This window comes from Ctenocephalides felis, unplaced genomic scaffold, assembly GCF_003426905.1.
Source record: "Ctenocephalides felis isolate EL2017-DRISC unplaced genomic scaffold, ASM342690v1 CF-g0.4_SCAFFOLD_01886, whole genome shotgun sequence".
NCBI lineage: Eukaryota > Metazoa > Arthropoda > Insecta > Siphonaptera > Pulicidae > Ctenocephalides > Ctenocephalides felis.
Window position 1 is genome coordinate 170,236,429 of NW_020538040.1, and position 27,540 is coordinate 170,263,968.

General features: G+C 30.4%; 1 protein-coding gene across 1 annotated transcript in view; it reads right to left on the reverse strand.

Moving 5' to 3' along the window:
* LOC113376251 (homeotic protein distal-less-like) overlaps window positions 1-23,153 on the reverse strand; it is a 29,966-nt gene extending 6,813 nt beyond the window's left edge. Inside the window, exons 1-3 of the mRNA XM_026616158.1 lie at window positions 23,010-23,153; window positions 22,146-22,260; window positions 21,626-21,804 (exon numbers count right to left, since the gene is read on the reverse strand). Of these exons, the coding sequence (XP_026471943.1) occupies window positions 21,626-21,804; window positions 22,146-22,260; window positions 23,010-23,153 (438 nt within the window). The remainder of the gene's footprint in view (window positions 1-21,625; window positions 21,805-22,145; window positions 22,261-23,009) is intronic.
* Between the last annotated feature and the right edge of the window lie 4,387 nt (window positions 23,154-27,540).

The following is a 27,540-nucleotide window of genomic DNA, read 5'->3' on the forward strand; positions in this document are numbered from 1 at the left end:
GACCCATTCCAGTTTCTTTCAACTCATCATCAGTCTGGATCATATTTCGAACTTCGACCAGTTTCGGACAGTTTTGGATTATTTTTGCAAAGTTACATTTTCTAACAAAGTATCGAATTTAAAAGTTTTCTCAAGTTAAGGTTCAATAAAGAGATGGTAAATTTTATCATACCATTTCTAGGCGATTAAAGGTCGCTTGTCATTAAAATAAGTTCTCATGATTCACGGATATTGAGTAATTTTCTTTCAGAAAAAACTGATTTACGTAACGATGACTAAATATATTTCAAAACCATATTACACACAAAATCATATTGTCTAATTTGCTTATAAGAATTTTAAGCGATTTCATAAAAAAGACTCCGGTAGTCCAACACTGACCTTAAATAACCTTAGATTCCGAATACACGTGATAAAAAACATACACACACATACTGTGACCATTATTCAAATCCTTTTTCCTGCATTATACATAATTAAGTTTATTATATTCGGTTACACTGCATTATATGTTGTATTGTGCTCTTGGATGTTATTTTTTTTCTTGTTCACTTTTTTATTGTATTCGACTCTCTATCGTTTTCTTTCGATTTTTTTCGAGCGTTATTATTATATTATATTATATTGTTATTATTATTTTTATTCGTATGTTTTTTGATTCCGGCTACCGTGCGACGGACAAAGAAAAAAGTAAGATCAGGCAAGCGCAACAGACCAATATTCACACCTTTTGTATTAACTACAGATATTACGACGGAAGAAATGAATTAAAAATCTGTGAACACAGAGAAAGTTTAAAGCGATTCTAATAAAACTTATCTACTCAACTGTAATAGACAAATTTTGTTTATTTATTTTATTACATAGATCCAGAAGGACGTAAAACTACAATCATAATAGCACATAATATAAGATATCAACTAATTGTTAACACTAAATTAAATGGAATAATAAAAACGCAAATGAATAAACTAGTGGTGCATGGCATCGTGCCTTAAGGCAAATTGCTCGAACTTGCCGTACCAAAAACTATTTTTTCAAATAAGATTAAATTTTTTTTAAACTTTGAAAAAATTAGATCTTTGAAAAATTTTAAATTTTTGAAAAAAATTGACTTTTTTGAGAGAAATAGACTGAAAAATGCCTTTTTAAATATTTTGGAAATTTTGATTTTTTTTTAAAGCAATCGCGCTGCTTTAGCTGTCTAACGGACAAATGATGTTACAGAACCCATAAATCTCCATCTGATAATTGGATGTGCATATGTCTAATGTTCATTTTTGACTTCCAAATCGCATATTTTTATTACTTTTTTTTACTAGATCTCCGAAACCGCTAGACCTGCTATTCCAAAAATTTAACGAGTTGTTTATCTTGAAATCAATACAAGAATTATTCAAATACAACTGAATTACAATTTTTTGCACTTTCTGCTCCGTATCTTCGAAACTGCTAAACCTGCCTTTGCCAAAAACTAATTAGCAAGTCTCCTTTATTAACACAAATCGAATGCGAATGAATCGAAATATTCAAATCGGTTGATCCGTGTTCTCGAAATCGTCGACAAAATTTTGTATCCGCACACACACATACATCAATATTTTCTAAGGTATGCCAATATGTTCAGAAATAAGTTAATTAGAAAATAAAAAAGGAATAAATGAATATAAAAAATAGGTACAGTATAGATACAGGGCACTTTTTAATAGCACTTTGTTATATTTTTGCTATTATTTTTATTCATGTGCTTTTATTTGTACCTACAGAATCGTTGGATACGAGTAGAAGATAAGCTTAACTTGCTTTTTATATTTGTAAAAACTAAAATTAATCTAAAAAGCATAATAGATTATAACGTTTGAATATTGAATGCATTGTTGCTTTAATAACATTTTGAATTAGATCACTATTAAAGTTACTATTAGTTCTATTAAATAAATAATTCAGATCTTACAACTGTTCAAGCACTAACACATCCATGTCTATCCAGAATTTTATCAAATTAATTCTGGATTAAATTGAATGTTGTTGTTATGAATCACTAAACAATTGAAAAAGCTGCAATATTAATGAATATTTTTTTAAATCGACTTTTACAGTACTGCTACACATACAAATATAAATAAACTAACAACCGATGTAACCCCATTTTATACGAAATTTGTATCGCTTTTCATCAGAGTTACAATAGGACAAATTGGCATTAAATTTTATATATTTTTTTTAAATATTTCCACATATTTTTCTAAATATCATTTTTCGGTCACGTAATTAACAAAAGCACACAGTTATAATGTTGTTTCGAAACCTATAAACTTATTACTTACAAGACTGTTATGTTCTGTGGTCATATTATATATTAATACACAAGGTGAATTCTCTCTATTCATGAGTATTGTGAAAATGAACAATGATTTTTTTAGTCAGATTAAAATAACGGCTTCTGAACTAATAGACTAATTATCAAAACCGTGGAAGAAAAATGAAACGTTCAATCGATTCTTGAATATTACCGCATTGTGTTAATATACATAAAAAATAGGTGTTATTGAGCAATTTGCTTTGCAATATAAGAAGACACAATTTTGGCAACTAGTTAAATAAACGGTTATGTGAAAATGTTCTATCACAGAAATTGTCGAATATGCTCATTTGACCAATATTCAAAAAATGGTAAAAAATTATATACCTAATAAATTGTAATTATATCTTTTTGGAGTATGTGATCCAAAGAAAATTATTGTATCAAAATAATCATCAATAATCAAATAACGATATTTAATGATAATGAATGATAACTTTTATCATTCAAAATGTTCAAAAATCCTTTCAATTACTTATTTTTTAAAACCTATAATGTATGCGTTGTTAATTCATGTTTTGGACCCGATACATTAAACCTATAGATTTTTTTTGTAGTAATAAAAATCCAAATTGCTATCATCATGTTAAAATTGAAATAACATAAGTGGTGTAACTGCTTGCGTATAATATAATATGATACTTGATGTCTTAATAATATCACAATTTACATATAAGATATTGAGCTATACAGAGATTCTCAATTTATTGAGATTCAATGAGGAAATATATAAGGGATAGCAGAAATTAAAGCAAACAAGTTATACTTGGTTAAATTAGGTTAGGAGATTTTTATTACTAGAATAAGTTGATGGTTTGCGATTTTTTTATATAATTCTTTTATATTATTTGATCACAACTTAAGGGATCGATCGTTCACAATTGTAATAATCCTAGATTCTATTGATTGATAATTTGTCCTACTTCACATTTGTAGATGGCAACCCAAACTGTTGCCCTACTTTTGTTTGATTGTGAATTTTGTTATTACATCTTCAATAATACTGATAAATTTTTTATTGATGCAGCAATGCCGGGCAAATGCTATTTTTACTTGGAAACATATTACTATCTATATTTCCAAGTAAAGATTGATGTCACTACTGCTTGTCATTAGACTGCCCAAGGCGGGGTGTTCTTTTTGTGATAAATAAAAATATTACGTCATTACGTTGTTCTTCTATTTTGACTAATTGCATATTTGTTAAAGGCAATCATATTGAACTAATCCTACAAGATAGATGAGGATCATTAATAGGTGCAGTGGATCACTTTGATAAACTTTGTTTTGATAGTTTGTGGTTCATTCTAGTGACAGGCATAGTATATAGTATCAGTCAGAAACATGCCCGAATCATAGGCCAACGATCTTCGGATCGAGTCCTGGCACTGCTGTTTGACAATTTAAATTGTTGAGTTGAAATTGAATAGAACTTAAAGTAAGAAGAAAAGCAAGATTAGAATATGAGAAAGATATGATTTAGAAAGAAATAAGAATGAAAAAAATTTGTATCAAAGATTTGTTGTATGGAGTAGAAAATTTTTTTGTGAAGTAAAAATATTGAATAGAATAGTATATATGAATATAGTATAGAATATGAAAAGAAAATGTAGATGACTAAATGCTGTAAGTAAGCAAAGGCCAATAAATAAATAAATAGTTAATTCTGTAGCAAAGTTCAAAAATAAATTAAAATCATATTTTTGGTATATAGGCCCCAGCAGTGGTGTAATTAGTTCGGACGTGGTCTAGCACAAACTAGTCACGGATTTGCAGGTTCAATCCCAGCCAAGGCTAAGTCCCACATCAGGCAATTTTGATGTCAAATTTTCACTTGAGGTTATAGATCTCAAATATAACCTCAAGTGAAAATCGCTTCTCATGGACATAGCTGCATATTGAATAATAAATTCCAGCAAATATTTCGAGTATAGTTACTTTTAGTTACAACTGGATTAGACAACTACTGGATCGCCACCTATTTAAACATACATATGATGATCAAAACAATTACTGAATGTCCTAGTATGACAGACTAGGACTATTACTAAAAAATGATTTTTAGTATATGGTTCCTGGTATTGATAAAATATCTTCCCGTGAACGTATTTTTAATATTATTGTTTCTAAAAAAAAATCTCGCGGTAACAGTATCGTTGGGTAACCGAAGGAGATTGTTGAAGCACCGAACGGAGGAAGGAATTGCGAAAAACGAAAAACTGAATGTAATAATAAAAAAAAGCAACGGATAACACGATATTGAAACACGAGTTTGTCACAAGCTCGTTCCGTAGACACACAAGGAGAACCGCAGCGCAACGCGATGACTTTCTTCTGCGATAAATATGCATAACGACCAAAAAACGAAGAAAACACGACGATAAAAAGGGCAAAAAATAATAAAATAAGATAAAAGTGCACACTCACACATGCTTAAGCGTCAATGTACTGGGACATACTGAATGTGCACGCATTATATATGCAAAAATATAATAATCCGTCAATATAAACAAGGTAATTTTGATTTGCAAGCGACCGCCGTACGAGCGACGGGACAAGTCGCCACTACATCATATGGTTGAAATGAAATTTAAATGCTTACTACTGTGCGAATTTGTTTTACGATTTTTTTCAATATCATTTGAACAGCAATCAGAACTTAAGAGTTCTATATGGTGATCTATATGTTGAGCTGATTTGACTTAAAACTGCCTGCGTTGATTTTCAGATGGCAACCCAAACAATTAACTCCTCTCTGTGTGATAAATTTTATTACTACAATTTCTGTAATGGGGCGAATATATTTTGATGCAGTAATGCCGCATGAGGGCTGTTTTCATTTGGAAACATATTGCTATCTATATTTCCAAGTGAAAACCGATGTCACTACTGCTTGACATCAGCCTGCTCGAAGCTGGTACCAAACCTGGAATTTCGTTGCAATTACCTATAAGCGAGCCCAAATATTTGAGTCTGAAAATATTATGCATTTTCAGATTTTTTTTTATTAAATTATCAGCTTTTTGAGAACACGGGACAATGTAGAACGGTTCGTTGAATTTGTTTTTGTAGATAGATAATTAACCCTCTATGACCCAAATTTTTGTTTTACTTCCAAAAATAATTAAAGTGAAAAGTATCAGTAATTTAAAGCCTATATATGCAAATTAAAAACAAAAAACCTGTTTGAATAATTTTTTTGGTATTAATGAATTAAGTTGACTTTCAATCCATAGTGGCTATGTTTGCTCTTCTATGTATGAAAATATTATTTCAGGTTGAAAAACTTAGCAAAGTTCATAAATGTTGCTATTGATTATCTTATTAACGTTATAGAATTAACATTTATGCGTCACCTTACGGAAAAAGCCATAATTATTTGGTCTAATATCGAAAAATTTGGAATGTGACCTGAAAGTTACGCGGACTCATAGGGTTAATATAAAATACTTCATACTTGAGTCTTATCAAAAATTTACACACAAGTTTGAACTCACTGTTCTTATATAAATTATCATAATCATTCTTTTTTAAAACTTCACTATCAACGACGTCACTATATATAGCAGTTCTTCAGACCAGAAAGAAAACCCTTAAAAAAGTTTTAGACTGGAATAACATTACGCATCTTTGACCGGTCTGCTCTTATTTGAAAATAGTGAAAACACACAAAATTCATTTTCACCAACAGACACCACTTAAATCCACATGAAGTATGACAATGGTCAAAGATTTTAACGCATGATGAGCATACTCCCCAATACAAAAAATCTTCCCATTTTTCCATAACGAGTAAATTTGTCAATCACAGTTGCCTGAATAATTGAATATTGAAAAGAAAAAAAACTTCTCAATCTGATTATAGATTTATTACAAAGAAAAATTATACCACCGGTCGTGCAATTATTATGTTATCGATCAAGTTCTCAAATCTGAAAATAACAGATTTGTCATTAGTAATACTTTATGAATGAAACAATGTAAATTTATACCCATGTTCCTCAGGAAGATCCACGTATGTATACATTATGATATTATGATTACAAAGTCAGATTCGGTCTGTTGGGTCTCCGGTTTGACAATAAACAGGAGCCGACAACCGAAAGACGGGTTTACAGTTCTGACGATCATTAAGACAAACTCGCTGGTGACGGAACTGTGACAAATTACAAAGGAAAAAAAATTAAAATAGAATAGGTGCGCTCGACATTATTATTACATCATATCTCTGCACAGATAAAATCGCGCGGTAAGAATCGCATCGCACCTAGAGAGATTTCCCGCCTAGATTAGATTTGACCATTAATATGGTTTGAATACACAGTCGCCGCAATAACTGACACCTAGAGATTGTAGATAAAATCATTGAAGCAGTTTTGAATGCTCAAACTGAAATTAGAGCGAGTTTTTTGAAAATGCAACGATTTATCATAAAACACTGACGTTGAACCATTAACACACCCATTAGATTCATGAGATATTGAGATTTATTTATTGACCAGATATTAGAGATATAGCTCAACCAGAATATTTAATCACGGAATTAATAAAGCTAAATATGATTAGAAATAGATTATGAAATAAATTCGAGTGTTTAACTAAGTTGATCAAATTTAATAAATGTGGATCATCTCTTTTATATAATATCTTTTTTTTTTATTCTATACAAAAAGAATTGAAACAGACAATAGTCAATTATGTAAGAGTGCAATCAACGCTATAACTTTAAACATTTTTATGAAACATTTCAATGTTTTTGAGTGTGGATTTAAGTGGTGTCTGTTGGTGAAAATGAAGATTGCAATTTTGGAAAAGAGAAATATAAAACAATCTCAAATTTCAAGATATTTAGAACATTTTTAGGCTATACCGGTATAAAATAAATATATTTTAAACTATTTAATCAATATATTACTAGCAGCATTTTACCTCAAAAACATTTTACCTTAATTCAAACTACACAAATCCTAGTTCACAGTTCACTGAGTGCACCACAATTAACTGGTTAATCAATAATAAATTAAAAATATTTTTGGAACGATAAGAGCATATTCGATAAGTTAATAAGTAATTAATGCACTTTTACTTTATTCTTATACAAGATTTCACCAACTCCTTCTGGGTAATCAAACCTAGCTTTCTCGATATAGAGAGAAATAAAATTCCACACATATAGTTTGTCAAAGCTTTTGTTCATCTTTTACCTTGATGGGACTATCAACCCATACATTGGCATACTTAAACTGCAATCTTAGAAAAGAGAAATATAAAACAATCTCAAATTTCAAGATATTTAGAACATTTATAGGCTATTTCGGTATGAACTAAATAGTTTTGAGTAGCATTTTACTTCAAAAACAACTTTTTACCTTAATTCAAACCACACAAATCCTTGTTCGCAGTTCATAGAATGCACCACAATTAATAGTAAATTGAATATATTTTTGGAACGATAAGGGCGTATTCGATTTGATCAGTAATATGCGCACTTTGACTTTATTCTATTAATTTTTATTTTAGTCAAGATTTGACCAACTCCTTCTGGGTAATCACACCTAGCTTCCTCGATATGGAGAGAAATAAAATTCCACACATATAGTTTATCAAAGCTTTTGTTCATTTTGTACAATCCACCAACTAAACCACGTGATCCTAGCCAATTATGAAAATTAATATTTGTGTTATAATCTGAATTGAATTAAATATACTTCTATTTAGTTAATGTCAAATTTTTATTAGAAAAGAATTATATAGTTGACTTTTGAAACTGTGAACATTTTTACATGATATGCACAGCATCAGAACTTAAGGATTATAAAGCTCTTTGATCTGTTTTAATGACATGACTCAACATCTGTTTTTGTAGATGGCAACCTAAACAGTTGTCCTATTTCTATGTGATCAGTTTTAAGATTGCAATTCCTGTTATAGTGATAAAAGAATTCATTGCAATATTGGGTAAAGGCTATTTTCACTCAGGTACATGTTGCTGCTATCTGTATTTTCAAGTAAAAACTTATATCCTTGACATCAAGCTGTTCTAGAAGGTATCAAATCTGGGATCTCTGGTTAAAATCCCACCAACTACTAATAGACGCGGCAAACCTATCTGAATTAGATATAGTTTAGTTAACGTTGAACTTTCTGCATAAAAAAATATTTGTACTTTTGCGATTATTACCAATATTGTATTTAGGCCCAAAAATTTTGTTACTGAAGTAGCTCCACATCGCACTCATATTAGAATTCATAAGTTCAAGTTTTCAAAAATAAACATTGAAGCATTGGTCCATTACAACAACTGTACTGGATCTGCATTTGAGCCGTTAGATTCGCTGTGCTCGTTTGCATGCAAAACTGAGCCAGAATCCCTATATCAAAAACTGAAATGTTATTACTTAATGACGGTTTATAGTCGTATCTTGTTATCGTATCGCGTTTTCCGATGTTTCCTATCTCATCCGACCGCCTAGTCACGGCTCGTGTAATTCAGTCGAGTCGGCCAACAGAAGTATCAATTAACCGGAGCGGAGATGCGATTTTCAACAGATTTCCATCGTAAAGAACACAATGAAAAAAGATCGTTTCTATTCTGCTACAGGCGAAAACGTTATAAATTCATTTTCTGCGCCCATATAACAAGGAATAACAAATTGTGCTGATCTAAACCGCATCGTTTTGTTCGCTAACCGCTAACTATAAGGGGATAGAGTACGAAAAAACCGATGATAAAAACGAATCTCGAACGAATTCACTATAACGATTCTTAGTCTCGACACGTTCTGTGTTTCTCGGATTAGTTGCATTTGTGGCGGGATAAATGAAATACACATCGACGGAAGAAAATTGAATGATTAACTAAAATGATTCTAAAAATGATTATAATAGAAACATTGAAAGAGTTACATCTGTTCTATATTATGACAAGTGAACTGAGACTACCAGTTTTTCCCCTTTCGGGTTAATTGTCAATAAAAATAATTTACCATGGATGTTCTTGGTTCCAATTGGTTCAATCCAGAACAATAAAGTTAATTTTGTATAAATTTTTTTTATTTATTGAATAGCAATCAGAAATAGATATATCTATAAGCTATTGTGATGGATATTAGAATTCCAGTAATAGTCACCCCAGTGGGCTACTCCATGTATAACTTTGAGAGACAATTTAGAACCCATATTATGTGACTTGTTATTACTAACAAGGAGATTCTCAGGTTTTTTCTTCTGGGATTTTGATAAAATTTTGCATGGTGATAGAGTTTATAGTTAGACCGAACACCTCAAAATATTGTAGGTCTATCAAAAGGAATTCAGTTATAAAAATTAAAGTTACAAAAAATAGACCACGTGCAATACCTACGGCAGCATCGCTACCGAAATTAAGATTTCAAACGCTTACAATTTAATTTTTAGAACCTTTTGCTTTTTTATTAATGTTGAAGCACTAAAAAGTGGTGTTCTGAGCAAACGGTTGATCTAATAGCAAAAAAACGAGAAAGTATCCTTAATAGCAAAAAAACGAGAAAGTATCCTTAATCTGCAATCACTTTGGCTTAACACTGCACAGCAGTCGCTAATAAATTATATTTTCTTGCTGTAATTTCTTCTCTTTTTCTCAATACGTTTGAGAAAAAACATTATTCCTATTACTTTGTATCAGTAAGAGTTACCTGAATTTCAGAATTGATAATAGAAACTCTATAAATCACATTTTGTGAATAGGTTCTGCCTATTTGTTATGATCACAAATATGATGGGGAAGAAATATTTTATATCCAATATTTCAAAAGACTGAATTAAATATATTATAATATAACTAAAATTCTTTTGTTTATGAACTTAAGAGTCCTATGGGCTGTTGCGATGGTACGTCTCGTAAGTCAATGGTTATGCTATATGCTTTAAATATATTATTAATTTAAATTTTTACAATATTTATGATATATTTCTTAACTTAATACAGCTGTCCTAAGACAGGCTGTTTTGACTTGTTAACAAAGTTTGACTTCAACACAGAATGATGTGTATATATCCGTAAAAACAAGAAATAAACCATAAGAAATAAATTAAATTGATAGTTATTCCAACTGCGCTAATCAATATTTCTGACAAAATACTAGATCAAGGTTATATACAGTGATATCTTTTTCAAAAATATATATGCATGATATTTATATTCTTCATTGGATAAATATTGTAGCTATTATTTCGTAAAATATTTTCTAAATTAAAAGTAAGACATTGGATCTATTTGCACCCTGGTTGTGCTACGTCACCTTTCTTATGGGAATAAAAACGGGCCGAAAAATTTAGAAAAATATTAAAATACGTATTTCTTTAATTGAGAATTAACAGGAAATTTTACTGAACATAGTACGATAGTTGAATGTTTGATACGTGTTATGTATTGTGATGTAGTTCATTCTTAAATTGGACCTTTGTGCTCCGCTCTACTCTGCTTATATGAATAATTAGTGAATTATTTAACAATATATTCGGTATTTAATAAATATTGATTACGGTTCTCGGGAGAAAAGTGTTTCAAAAATTGAGAATTGATAAATTTTAGGAAAAAATATGTAGTTTGCAAAACTCATTTTGTAAATTAGTTTTAGTAAGTTGTAAAAACTACACCCATAATAATGTTGTATCATGCTAATACTAAAGGGACAAGGCGGAATCAAATCTTCAACCTTTGACAAACCAACTGTTCTTGGGTTGTTTGGCAACATTTGAAAATAGGCAAATTACAAATATTTGTACGACCATGTACATGTATGTATACTCCACCGTTCCTACAATTCCCAATGCCCCATCACCGATAAAGTGTGATATGTGCACCGCAAATGTGTATGATACGGTGACCGGTTTATGATGTGTATGATGTGAGCCGATAATAACCTGACCTGAAAACACGAGGTGCACTTCCAATTTTGATTTATGCAACAAACGAGATTTTCAGCAAGCTCGCCGTTCGGCCAACTATTTTTTTCTTCGTTATCTACAACGGCCGTTCGACGCCGCCGGCCGGGTTAGTGGGACACTATGCACGCAAGTACGAAATACGACGTTCGAAAATGATAAAGGAAAATGATGGAAAATGTAATGCGATAATAATAACTAGTGGAGCGCATGGCATCGTGCCTTAAGGCAAATTGCTGGAACTTCCCGTACCAAAAATTAAGATTGAAAGTATCTTCGAAACGGCTAGACCCGCCTTTACCAAAAACTAATCAGCACGTCTCCTTATCAATAGGAATCGAATGTTTTTTGAATAATTGAAATCGGTTGAACCGTGTTCCCGAAATACAACATACATCCATTTTTTCTAAGGTATGCCAAAATATTCAGAAACCTTTGAAACGTGAAGATATATAAAAATTTTCATTGTCGATTTTTTTGCGATTACTATAACTTACTTGCCCTTGGGAAAGTTAATAATAATAATAAATGGTAGTCTAACAGAAAACAGGTCTATGGTATGAGAGCACCAGGAATCAATGATTCCCTCCCTTTACACCCCCACCCCCTTTGTGTAATAATTATACATGGCAATAAATTATGAATTTTGTTGAGCTGAGACACTATCAAACTGGGTTTATATGACTGAAGTATAAAAGGCAAAAATTTTCAAATTAAGCTCCGAACGCAAGTTTTTAGGCACTTCCTTGGTCATATTTTCAGCTTTTTTCTCATTGTCGTTCAAACTTTGACCAGGCACTTTTGTAATCATCTCAAGATTTTTTAGATAAGGCATGATATTTTTTGGGAATTTAAATAGAGCAGGGTAGGGGCACAAAGGTCCAACTTGACTTTCAGTAATTATACTATCTGAACTAAATGAACTACATGACGACCGAAAACATGTATCAATGAACAAACAACTATCAAACTATGTTGAGTAAAATTCCCAGTTAACTTCTAATTATAGAAAAACGTGTTTTATTATTTTTCTGAAATTTGTCGTTTGTCCCTTTTTGTCCGATGGACAGGATATAAAGAGAGAGTGCAAACAGATCCAATGATTTTTTTTAAATTTTGAAGAAATAATAGCTGCAATAATTAATATGTAATACAATTTTTTTGGAAATACGTTTGTAAATTGTTGGTTAATTTTTTATACGAATCTCACAAATGATCATATATAATTATTGCTCTATCATCCTTGGTAACAACAATCCTTATTAATTTGTCTGCATATAAATCATACTAATATAATTTATTTCTTGATGTTCCAAGAATTAATAATAGTATATACTTATATCATCCCTGAAACAATAATTGCCTGATACATTGGATATGTCATATAAAACTTGCCAAAGGTATCTAGGAAAGCAAGTGTTAAATTTTCAGAAAGATAAGTCAGAACTAGTATGGGAACAGGGCAATTGTTCTATCTAAAACTGCATATAAAGTTCATATCAAACACATAATCTAACAGTTAAGAGACAATGCGAATAAAGTTGCAATGCATATTTATATTTTTCATGTAGAATAAATCATAAGCGTATGCGTGTCATGAGTCACAATGATTGCGCGGTATTTTTACAGCGATAGAACAAAAAATAATCATATGTTTATATAAGTCATACGATTTACTAATTATTCTGAATGCAAAGATGACGATACAAAAAATTATATACGTTTCAATAAAATAAATAAATGTAACAAAAAATCAGATCGAATGTGAATTGATGGAGATATTCGTGTTTTTATGTAATATCAGCATTTGCATATTCAATTCGATGTGATACATTGAAATCATTTTCATGCGACAATATTTTTACAGTGAAACAATCGTGGAGTAATGGTTAAGAACGCGGGCTAGCACAAACTAATCCCAGGTTGGATCCTAAGGTCAGCCAGTTCGATATCATGCAGTATAATATCGAATTTTAACATAAGGTCATAGATCTTGAACATAATCTCAAGTGAAAATAACCTTCAGATAACTTCAGATATACGTAACTAAGAAGAGTGGTTAAAGGCTGGGTTGCCCTCTCAAAAGTATTTGCTTTTTGAAGGTTAGGATGTACAACAGCAAGTATAGCTCGTGGAATATGTAGTTTTGATAGGATTCTTGTAAAACTGTTCTAGTTCATTTTTTTGTCTTTGTAGGTATTATCGTATCGTAACCAAATAAGTAATTGGTATACTGCTATTGTGATAAAAAAAAACTATGTTTAGCTCACCAAACAAATTGAGTGCATCGAAGAGTCTATGTGATTATATAAAAACTCGGTATTACAAATATGTATAAATTAACTATAACGTCAAAAATTAATAACCAAATTCAGATACAATTAATCTGTATTAAAATAATTCAAAATATGGGAATTGGTTAGCAAACCAAATACAAAAAATTTGTCATTCAACTTAATAACAATAAATAATGAATTGAATTTGCATTACAAGATTTGAGTAGCATTACTAAACTCTTTGCATTAATAATATCAATTGGATTTATAAAAAAGATAAACGATTTCGTAAAATTTGCAAAATAGAAAATTGTGTCTTATATATATAACCAAGTGACATATAGAGGATTGCACACAACTTGGTATTTTTAGGATGCATTACCCACTAAGAATACTTAAGCCATTATTAATTATAGTTGTATACAGTTAATATTTATATAACAGATAAATTTTTAATTTAATCAGTAATTGCTAACGATTATGGCTAAAATTTCGAAATGCCTCAATAACAATTCAGTTACCAAATGTTCATTAACCAAATTCATTTATTCATTTTCTGATACGCAACAAATAAGTTAAGATAGCGCTCGCTATCGCCCAGTTAATTTGTATGCAAAAATATGCCACTCCCGGGTTTTTCAATATTCATTTTTTCCAAAATGAATTATTGATGTGATATTATTAATGATTAAAATGCAGTAATACGACGATGCAGAACGCGTAGTACGACGATCCATAAACAAACGTAAAATCCGATTAGATATGTCATAATGCCTTTTCTAGGATGATCGCGCAAATAAGATATAATTATTTTACGTCAATAAGTTATTACGTCAGAAACATAATGTATGATAAAAATACACAAAAACTGTAAGTCGAACTCGTTTGATAAGGACTAGGAAAATACGACCATGTTTTTGTCCTTATATACGGATCATTCTGTGTTAAAGTCAACTATCGTACTATGTTCAGTAAAATTTCCTGTTAATTCTCAATTAAAGAAATATGTATTTTATTATTTTTCTGAATTTTTCGGTCCCTTTTTATTCCCATAAGCAAGCAAGGTGACGTAGCACAACCAGGGTGCAAATAGATCCAATGTCTTACTTTTAATTTTGAAAATATTTTACGAAATAATACCTACAATATTTATCCAATGTAAAATATAAATGTAATGCATATATTTTTGAAAAAGATAACACTGTATATAACCTTGAGCTGGTATTTCGTCAGAAATACTGATCAGCACAGTTGGAATAACTATTAATTTAATTTATTCCTTTTAGTTTATTTCTTGTTTTTTAACTGAATCTACAATTTTATTTTTTATTTCTTATATTTTTCACCTCAGCCAATGTAAAGGTTTAGCTGGTCCTATAACACACATATATTGTTTTATAGAGGTTATCCAAAAAAAACTGTTGGATCTAACTTAAAAATAACAATACATCTCATAAAACAATTTAATAACGATTAACTAAAAATTATATTTAAGTATTATCAACTAAATACAAGAGCACAAAACCAAAAAAAAATACCAACAAAAAATGCCTTTGGTATGAATATTTATGCATTATCGTTTATTTCCTAATAGCAGCTTTGTAAGAATTAAGGTGATGGATAATCACACATTTTTTGTCTTGTACTTTTAAATAGTATTATTGAAAAATTATACACTTTGCTTGTTTTTGAAATAATGATTGTGTACTTTTTTACCCGCCGACCTTAATGCAAAAAAAAAAATTTAACCTTTTTATTTTCTTGTCACTCATTATTGAATTATCACGTTTCTTCAAGAATTTGTATAAATATTTTGAATGATTTTACTGAAACTGATAAAAATCAAGGATAACTTTATAGTAAATAATATATTAATAATATTTAATTTAACTTCAATATTATTATTTCCATATGAATGCATTACTGTAACAATGTACCACTTAGCTTATTCATGTAGATTTTTTTTTGCTGATCTTTCTGTACTGCTTCTGAGCAAGTAAAGGTCGCGATATACTTATTAACGAACATTGAAGCAAGAGTTCCATTCATTCCGTTCCATTAAAAATCCCATTAAAAATGTTACATATCGCGTACTTATTAATATGCAATCTTTTTTCACGTACATATATATCAATCAGGCTCGATCGTGTTACGGCAAAACCTGTAATGTATTAATAATACATAGAAGTGAAAATGTGTAGCAAATTTGTAGCCGACCTGATCTATATCTCGCTCTTTATAATATATTCTGATGGTAATATCATATCTTGGATTATTAACTTTAGCTCACAAAAAAAATTAATTTAAACTAACATGGGTGTAGTCAAAACATAATATGATCTTGAAAATAGTTCAAATATATATCTGATAATAATCGATACTTTCGTGTATGTCCATAAGGAGTACCATTACAACCCTATACCCTCAAAGAGTCATATTACGACTATTGAGTAAGTAGAGTATTTTAATTTGATACTCTATTCGCTTGTTAAATCAGAACTCTATTCATAAAGGTTATAAAATAAGAGTTACAGCATCGTTTAAAAAGTTAAAAATGTTATGCCTATTAAGTTCAATTTAAAATTATTAAAAACAACACTATATTGAAAATTTTATATTATTTTTAAATCAACTAACGTATTCCGCAAAATTAACCCTTTCGACTCGGATGCCACACACTTTTCAAAAATATTTCCATTCATTGAGAAATAAATTTTGAAATAGTTCTTTACTATTTTTTGACTAGAATAATTTTACCACAACGAATTTTGATTTTTGTCGAATTTCTACTATAAAACAAGAAATTTGCTGTCAATAAACTAATCTTAGAACTTTTTTCAACATTTTTACGGCCTGGGAGTAAAACTTTTTAATTTACCAGTACATGTTACAAAATAAACATGGTGATGATGGTAAATTCTACATCATCGTAAAATTTTCGCAAAATTTCGATATCGAACTATAATTTGCTGATAAAATGCATATCGAATTTCAAGAATAAATTCTAATTATAAATCAATCTTAAATAAATTTTAAAATAGTTTATTCAAAACTGTTATATTTAACTATTTTCAAAATATTGAAAGAGAGAGGTATAAAACTTTCGTAAAAAATTATAATTGATAATAAATTTTATATTTTTATATACTTGATGTAATATTAATTAGACAGTTTTTTCATTATGATTTTTTACTATCATTTTTTATATTTTTAACTAAATGTTCCTATGAAGAATATGAAAATAATAATATAAGAATTTCAGAAACTATAATCGCAAAAATAACGAAAATAATTTTTTTTTACAAAATACCTTCTAAGCATATTGACATACATTAGATACAATGGATGTACGTGTGTGTGTTTGTATGTGCGGATACAATTTTCCGACGACGATTTCGAGAACACGGATCAACCGATTTGTATGAATTAAAAAACATTCGATTCCTATTGTTAAGAGAAATGCTGATTAGTTTTTGACCAAGGCAGGTCCAAAGATACGGGGCAAAAAGTGTCAAAAATGGTCATTGAGTTTGAGAGAACGAAGCGTCCGATTTCAATAGTTCAAAAAACATTTTACTTGTATTGACAGAATGAAGAATTGATTAAATTTTTGAGAAAGTGAGCCTAGTAGTTTCAGAGATCTAGTAAAAAAAGTAAAAAAAATGCCATTTGGCGGTCAAAAATGATCATTAGATATATGCACATCAAATTATCAGATATTTTATAGAGATTTTAATAATAAATACATTTTCATATTTATGTTTCTATGGGTTTCGTATCAATGTTTATTCGTTAGACTATGCTTTCAATATTTCGTTTCTAAAACAGCTACGCAGCGCGATTGCTTTTAAAAAAAGTTAAAAATTTCAGATCTCTATATAATCACAAAATTTAAATTTAATATATCAAAATTGAAAAGGCTTACTACTGGGTAACCTTTTAGATCTAATGTTTAATATTTCATATATCATCAAAATTACTGAATGTCTTCCCTTTTGTAAAGACAGATTGTAATTCAATAAAGAGAATAAAAAAATCAGATATGAAAATAATCAAAATTTTTCAAAAAAATCATTTTTCAAAGTTTTCAAAACATTCTAAAGCTTTTTTAAAAATTTTAATTTTCAGTACGGAAAGTTTCAGCAATTTGTCTTAAGGCATGATGTAATGTACCACTAGTTGTATACATTTTAGTCCTTAATATTCAAAGCCCCAAACAAATGTATTTTGTATTTGAAGTAGAACTAACACTGGTTACTTCTACTATTGTCAATTTGTCATTTTAATCTAATTGTATATTATCTTTAAATTTACTATATGCCGATTAAAGAAGTTGTAAATTATATGGTAAAATAAAAAAAATATTCAAAGCATATTTTCTCTAACAGAACCGTCCTCATATGAATGTTGTTATGGATGTGCTCCTATCCGCAACTTGGAACTTTTCCCGCACGCGCTTATGTTACAGTAGCCCCGAATCGGTTTAGGGTTGAAGCAACCCTCGGCGCCCTCGCCGTCCGCGTTCTGCTTGCACTAATTACCCATTTGACCCGACACCAATTAGTAAATACAATAATGATGGATCGTGTGGCAATATAATATTCTAGCTTTAGCTTTCCACCGAGCACGAACGTTTATTATGGGATATCCCTAAATAATAGAACGGTTGAAACAAATCACGGCTGTTTTATGCTAAAACAAAAAATAATATTTACTGTGTAATTTATATTCTTCTAATTATCTGCAAATAACACTGCAAAAATGCTAATTTTTCACTATTGACAGTATTTAATAATAGCTGTCAACAATATTTTTTTAATTATAATTGATGGTACAAATGTCTCAAGTGTCAGTATTGACAATGGATCAGATTCATTAATCAATATAGATATTTTTTCACTAAGATTTATAACTTATTTTGCACTTCTAAATACACATTTTATAAAAAATCATTTTTTGCCTATTTACCTTAAAAGGAGTTTAAATTAATGTGATTAATTAACTCCTTTTAAGGTCTCATTTTCATATATTATTGTCACCTTGCTAAGTTAGTACAAAATTGAGGATGATTTTGTAATGTATTTACAAATATTAATGAATCAAATGCTTACATATATTGATCAATTAAAGTTTCTTTTAAATTTATTATTTATATATTGATGGACTCAAAGATTTGATTGTTTTCAAAATTGATTAGTTCAAAATTATTTAGCAGATTTTTCTTATATTTAAAATGTTTAATTCAAACTTTTTCATAAAGTTGATTAAAAATCGATCTGTTGATTTGTGGATATGAAAATACTTTTAGTAATATATACGCGCTTTAACAAAATAACAATGACTGTTATTTATGTATATAATTAATTTTGAATATTTTATAATAGCAAATTTTTCAATTATTTTAACATACTTATACATAAAACAAGACTCAATCCTCTTATTTTTATTAAAATATCATTTTCCTCATAAACATTAAATACAACAATTGTTACTATACATATTATTTAAAATAATAATCACATTTCTAACCGAATTGATCTATCAATTTGAGATGGGCATATTTTATTATGTTATTAAATGAAATATTTAAAATTTAAATAAAAAAATATACTTAAAAAAATGTATAGCGTTTCTTCGTCAGGTTTTCTGTCAGAAACAACTTTTTATGAAATTACAATATTAATGATGATTGCAGAATATAAAAATACCTATAAAGGAATAGATTATGTACCTTATCAAAAAAGAAAAAAATTTAAGAAATTAAAAAGCAAAAAATTTACTTACAATATTGATCTATACTCGTAAATCCATATCACACTTGTTTTTTGTCAAAAGCACTTGTAAAAAAATTGTTTAAGATTATTTGAAACTATTGACTTCTATATACTTGGTAAATGGTTGTAAATAAATTAATTAATTAATTAATATATTAAATTTTAGAAACGTGAATCATTGTCTAAATTCTAGATATTCCACGCCGTAATAAAAATGTTGAAGCTACGCCAACTAAATAACATTAGCGGTCCAAATTAAAAATATAAAAAATAAATTGACTTTACTTAGTGTATAATTTCCCTAAATAAATATCTATTATAATATTCAATTTAAATTCAGGTACAATACTTGGCGATTATGTTTATAAATTCACTATCAGCTGTCGTTGTCATCGTCTGTCTGCCACATGCACCGATTGTATGTAGTAAAATTATATTGTCGAATCGAATTAATATTGGATTGAATTCTAAAGTGACTTTGATACATTAGATATGTACGTCGCGAAGACCCCTTTCGGGAATTTTCATGAGAACCACGACAAAACGTGGATCTTTTATTTATCGTCCGACCGTAAGAAAGCTAAGGCATATGTAATTATATTTGTTAATAACTGTATTGCTAGATTTTAGTGTATAATGATATTCAAGCAAGGTATTATTTAGTGAACGGCAACTTTTTAGGTCTCTATCGTAAGAGGCTTTAGATGTTGACTATTCATTAAACGATAGCCGTGCATATGTGAACTATGATCTACTTCTTTGATGAAAATAATAAAATGAACGACCAATCAATTTTCAAAGACTTATATAAATATTCGAAATCACCATAGCCCCTTTGGGGGCGGTTTTTAGTTATTACTGATATTACTTTATTGATCAATTTTGACTCCAAGTATGTTTTGTTATTTTACAATCCGATCTATTACATTTTTTTAGCTTTATTTAGCACTGCTTAATGTTGTGAACGACTTTATTTGTACAAATTCATAGATTGGTCCTTACTATCCAAGATGTAGTTTATCTTTTTAAAGACCAACACTTTTCTGATTGTGTTATTACAGCAATGCCCTGAGAGGCTGTTTTTGCTTGGAAACATATTGCAATCTATATTTTGAAGTGAAATCCGATGTCACTACTGCTTGGCATCAGGCTGCCCGAGACGGGTATCGACCCTGACACTTTTGATTGAAATGCCATAGCTCTAACCACTAATTCACGGGGGAGCTAAAGTCTAAGTAGATATTAAGTTACTATCTGCAAGCTAATTTTATTACACCTAGAACAAATACTGTACGTGTGTTTTTAGTATTTCATTCTGGTGATATATTATAAATAACATATAACACTTTTATACTATTTTTTATTATTATAACTCGTCTGACTGAATCCCAGGGTAATGATACTACTTTATTAATTAATTTTGATGCTAATTAGTTATAAAAAAGTTGCCAATTTCGAGGTAATTTTGTGGTAATACATGAATTTCATAACAAATCTTGTTCCTCAGTAATTTTGTACTATTTTGTTTTCATGCTCAGCAATCAGTTCGAGCTTTTCCTTAAGTCGGATTTTTTTAGATAGTAACTCAACGGTTAATTCATCATTATTATCACAATTTATTTTATAGGGATACTAATTTTTAGAACTCATTTCATTGCTACTTTGATGGAAAGTAAATTAAAGGACCGATTCTGCCGCATATCAGAAAAATGTTATGGAAAGGCCATGTTATGAAGAACTTTCCATACTAAATATGGACAAAACCATGTGGTTGGTGCGCAGCCAGGCGTATTTCTCAGGTTGTCATAAAGAAAACCTAACCTAGAAACCGAACAAATGTCAAAAAAACGATCTTAGATAACAGTATGTTTCTGACACAGCTTCATAACATACGAGTGACGTTGCAGTTTATGTGTAAAACGCCTGAGTTTAGAGCAAATACATGACATTTTGACGGTATTCAGTATGATTCAGTAGCATAATGTTAGAGTGTAATATGGCCTTGCCATAACATTTTTCTGTTATGCGGCAGAATCGGTCCCTAATTCAACGTGATAACATTATAAACGTACGTTACTGAAAACAAAATTGCCTAGGGATGTATTTGTTTTGTCTACTAAATGTATTTTTTTTATACGACCACTTGTAGTCAATAAAAACAAGCTTGTAAGTTTGATTTTGATACTTCAACTTGATGAGGTATCAGGCTTTGCATATAACACTTCCCTTGAAATTTTTTATTATTAGGACAAATGCTTGATTATTTAAAATTATTTAATTATTCTAACCTGTGTCTGAGTAAGTCCCAGGCTGGCTGCAAGTTCTGCTCGTTCAGGCAACGCGAGGTACTGCGTCCGTTGAAACCGCCGATTCAACTGTTGCAGTTGAAGGGATGAGTATATCGTCCGGGGTTTGCGCATTTTCTTTCCTTTACCGTTGACCCTTAATCCACCATCATCACATTTTTCTGAAAAATAAGAGAACAATATTTTATATAAATTTCATACCGATCGTAACATGAAAATTGATTTGGAAGACTGTGACTACAACGCTCATCTGCTCACAAATATTTCTGTACATTGGATCCAAGTCACTACATAATTCCTCTACAATTTTTAATATTTAATTAAGTTAAATTTAGCATTTAACACATTACTATAATTTATTTTTATTGCAAATCCAATGTCAAAAGTATATACTGTCATTTCTTAAAATACTATTTTATTCAACAAAACTGTTAGTAATTTAAGTAACAATTAATTTAAGAACATGGGATTAATACTGTGTAAATGGTTTGTTTTTACGTACCGACCGACGGCATTCTTAAAAGTGAAGTCAAATCATTTATAAGTACAACTATTCTAGGATGAATTATTTTTGGACGAGTATATATAATTTTCTCCTGCTTAGTATAAAACTGTAACTAAAAATCAGAATCATTCATACAATCGATATGTCATTAAAATTATATACTATGGCCAACTTGTGCTGCCACAACTTATTAATATACTAAAAAATAGTTATTATTTGCGAATCAATAAACAAAATATACCACTGGCTATCTTCATATAAAACGTACAATAATTTTATGTTCGACAAATACAAGCATGACTTAACTCCTTTAAATTCTTTTCAAATTTTTATATTATCTATCCATCATCTTGTTCACACTTTTTTATTTTTTATGATGATGATTCCAGTTATAGTTTATATTTATCTTATTGTTAGATTACTTTTTTGTATATGTATATATTTGAAGAGCAATCAGAATAACAGCTTTATAATCTGTTAAATTTGTCATTTTTGTAAATGCCTGGCTTTTCAAAAGGTAGTCATTGATTATTCCTAACTATTGATGGACTTATATATAAGCAACCCAATGATTGTCCTTTTCTAATAGTGATAATAAATAAATAAATAGTAGTCTGCCCAAAGGCAGGTCCATGGCATAAGAGCATCACAAAGCAATGATTCCCTTTCCCTCATCTTATTATTATTCCCTTTAGCGCAAATCACTCTCTGTTCACTCTTATGAATTTTTATTTCCAAACTTGTGTTTCCAGGTTTTCTGATTGTGTGCTTCGTTTTTCAGTTCCCTGTATTTTTTTACGCGTAAGTCATCAACCATATACATTCTTCTTCTATCCAATCCTTTTAGTCCTTCTATTTTACCTTCGACGACGTCATGTAGAAGGCGCCCTTGTTGCAGAATGGGTCCGATCCAGTTTTCTTTCTTTGAGTGCTCAGTAGATATCTTTCTTTGAGTACTAGATCTTCTTCATTTGGTATCTTATCTATCCACTTTAGCTTCTCCATTTCTCTCCAGCACCACATTTCAAAACTCCAATTCTCGATTTCGATTTAGAGTTATCCCCATGGTCTCGGTCTCATCTCGTTTCGATATTTATCATTCTCATCATTCTAATAGTGATGATATATTTAACTCATCGTCATTGTCAAGCCGTTACCATTGTCACTAGTAAACACATTTTGACCGATTTTCAAGTGAAAATGAATATCACCACTGCTAGATAACACGTTGTCCAAAACGCTAAGTTAAACCATCACTGGAAAATGTGGTTCTAAATCCAGACGGTTACTATTGTGCCACGAAAAAAAGACTTTATATTTATCTTATGTACAAGAATATGTATCTTTCCCCAATACAGATATTTTTAATTATTCAAACAAAACTCCATAAATATCATCTACGTAGATGTACGGCATACTCAATCGATGATTTATAGAGTAAGGCTGCATTTCTATTCCTTTTTATAGCTCTTGCATACAAGTTAATTGAATACTACATTATTACTTCATATAGAGTTAACCATAATCCTTGTTTGAAAAAAGATACTTAAAGATGTAATATTTGTTACATAATAATACAACGACGCTTCTACTAGACTTCAGTGTGCATCGCTTAACGACCATGATTTATTGCAGAGCCCGCAGTGGCGAGTCGCCGGTCTAATGTCTGCGGCGTGCAGCCTTGTGTGCGCGTGCTTTATTCACTCGACGAGATTCCAATCGGACTACCACGATGCAATTCCATTTCAATGATAAAGGATAGACTTGCATTCAATTGTCGTTAGACCTCCAATTGAGAAATAAACTTTAAGGTAATTGATATCAAGTAGGAGCAATATCAGTTTTTGCTTGGAAATATAGATATTAAATATATTGTCAAAATTATCAAATTTGCATCAACCATTGGGTTAATATCTAAAAATCCGACGTAAAGTTTCGGCCAAACAGCTTATAAAACGCGAGAGTCTGATTGCTGTTAAAATATGGGAAAAAAGTTAATCTCTGACGGGTATAAAACTATCTGTAACGCAAATTTATGAACCGATTCTGCCGCATAACAGACCAATGTTATGACATTGCTATGATATCAAGAACTTTCCATACTAAATTTGACAAAAGCCATGTGGTTGTTGTGCAGGCAGGCGTTTTTTTGCGATTTATCAGATAGAAAACCTAACCTAGAAGCCGCAAAAATGCCAAGTAATCGATCTTAAATAACAGGGTCTTTCTGATCCAGTTCCATAACATACGGGTGACGTTGCAGTTTATGTGTAAAACGCCTGAATGCACAGCAAACACATGACATTTTGAAAGTATTCAGTATGATTCAGTAGCATAATGTTTGGAATTGAAGCGTAGCATAGCCTTGCCATAACATTTTTCTGTTAAGCGGCAGAATCGGCCCATTAGTTTCAATTCACAAATAGGTAAAGTTAGTTGACCAAATTGATTTTTCATAAAATTGTTGCAATTTAATGAAAATGATGCTTAAGTTTATTATTTAAGAACGTAAATTTTATAGATTAAGCAGAGATTTTATTATTACAGAAGTCACGCTGGTCAGTAAGTGTTTGGGCTGTATTTAAGAAGTTATCTTCAGATTCTGTATTATAACCACTGTCTAAGTCCACAATTCAATATAAAAGTATAGTTTGAATAAAGAAATGAGTCTAATGTGGTGTCATGATTCAGGCTTGTGCTTACAAGTCCCGGGTTCAATTCAACCCCGACCTGCTCGATATCAAGCAGTATAAAATCAAATTTAAACTCGATTTATTGCCTTTCATAAACATTGCTGCATCACATATATGCTAATACTATTAGATATGCATGTCTAATATATCTAGTCTACTCATAGAACAGAAAAGTAGTTGACCGATAAGTTGCTATTTCGAGAAAAAATACTGAGTTAGGATACACGATAGCAAACACAGCTCATAGACCATGTAGTTCTGACGATTATATATATTCTAAGTCTCGATATTTCATATATGTCTATCCACATCACTAACAATAGCCGATATAGAATTTCAAAAACCTGATGAAAATTACCATAATCAATCATCAACATGTATCATCCTTGTACAGTTGGCTAATAAAACTTAAGTAAATATGTGTCATTTTCTCTGAGTGGATATAAAGCAAGAAGGTTGCCAACCACTGCCCTAACTCAAGTAGCTGATACTCATTTGTTTTATTATCCTGTAATATTATTTTATGGGTCATAACGTGTACGGCAAGGAACGGGTGACTGCTAGCCGACTTGCCATTCATAGTTATCATTACACTGTTGAATATAGATGATGCCCACGAGATATTATTGGATTACTTCATTTAAAGGTCGTAGGAGGGAATTAATATATGCACGCGCTCAGATAAAAATCTTATATTTGCGAAGGTTTCAGAATTCTTAAAAATGACTAGCATATTTAGGGTTTGCCAAAATAAACTATTAGTAATTGTTCCTATTTCTATTCTATTTATGCCTAATGTTCTAGAAACCAAAGTCAAATATAATTATTTGCTTTTATTGACCCTGTTTACTTCAGAGCATTAAATATCACATTGTCAAGCCGTTGATGGATTTTAATTATACTTCTAACCAACCGTTGCGCAAAGACGAGCATTCGGCCGTGCTGAACAATGTATTCATTTTTCATCAACGGCTCTTGTATCAAAATTTGTGACATATCTACTGTCAAAAATTTAGACACCGACGATGCGACGGAAATGAAGAAACAGGGCGACGGCTCCTTCATGTGTGACCGACGAACATCATATGAGAACGAACTCTAGTAATATACTATAGGTAAATCTATGATATTTTTATATAAACAAGTGGGGTGCATGACATCGTGCCTTAAGGCAAATTGCTGGTACTTCCCGTACCGTAATTAAAAATCTTGGTACGGAACCCAAAAAAATTTACACAAAATGTGTATACATTATTAAAATCTCTATAAAATATCTTATAATTTGATGTACATATGTCCAATAAACATTTTTGACCGCCAAATGACATTTTTTTAACGTATTTTTATTAAGAGTCCATAACCGCTGAACCTGCCTTCCCAAAAATTTAATCAGTTTTTCATCTTGCACTTCTTTTCAAGTGCACGTTTCCTTATCAATATGAATCGAATGTTTTTTAAATTATTTGAATTGATTGATCGGTGTTCTCGAAATCGTCGACAAAAAATTTCTATCCGCACACACACACTCATACACACACATACATCCATCCATTTTTTCTTAGGTATGCCAAAATGTTCAAAAACCTTTGAAACGTAAAGATATATAAAAATATTAATTTTCGATTTTTTTTTGCGATTACTATAACTCATCCAAAGGGAAGTGAGGGAAGTTAATACCATATATATCTACAATTCTCTAACATTTGTGTAAGTTGAATTATATTTATACTTTCTAACTACATCTAGGGTAAGTTGTAGTAATCGCGAAAAAATCGAATATGAAATTTTTTATATATCGTTACGTTTCAAAGGTTTCTGAAAAAATGTATGTATATGTAGATAAAATTTTTTGTTGACGATTTCGAGAACACGGGTGAACCGATTTGAATGATTCAAAAAGCATTCGATTTCTATTGATTAGGAGACGTGCAGATTAGTTCTTGGCCAAAGCAGATCCAACCGTTTCAAAGATTCCAAAAAGTGCAAAAAATAGATACTCAGGTTTTGAGAGAACGAAGCGTCCGATTCCAATAATTCAAAAAAAAACTTCACTTGTATTGATAATGAATTTGAAACGATACCGAAATAATTAATTTTTTAGAAGGGTTTTTAGAAGCGGTTTTCGAGATCCAATAAAAAAACAAAAAAAAATGCCATCTTGCGGTCAAAAATGATCATTAGACATATGAACAACGAATTATAAGATGTTTTATAGAGGTTTTAATAATAAGTACAAAATTTGTTTAAATTTTTATGAGTAAGATTTATAATGTTCCGTTGTTAGACTGCGACGCCGCATCGCTTACGCGCTTTGATATTTCGTTTCTAAAACAACAGCGCGATTACATTGAAAAAAAATCAAATTTTTCAAAAAAATTTAAAGCATTTAAAATTTTTAAATTGCGGTACGGAAAGTTACAGCAACTACTAGTTCGAATAACAAATCACCCAGTTATTTCTGTCCAAAATTTTGCCCTATTCGAAATTTGTCTAACACTTCATCAAATCAGTTCCTTCGTCATTCCTCCGGTTCATCTAATCATCGGCTGTCCATCTAGTGCGACGATGTCCGTGCGCCAGTACGAATCTTCTACGTGCCTTGTGTTGCTGCTTGGCTCTTCCTTCCACCTAGTACGTGTGTATGCAAGCAAGCTCGACTTTTTGAAGTTTCACGCTCTGACAGAGGGTGTAATGAGCGC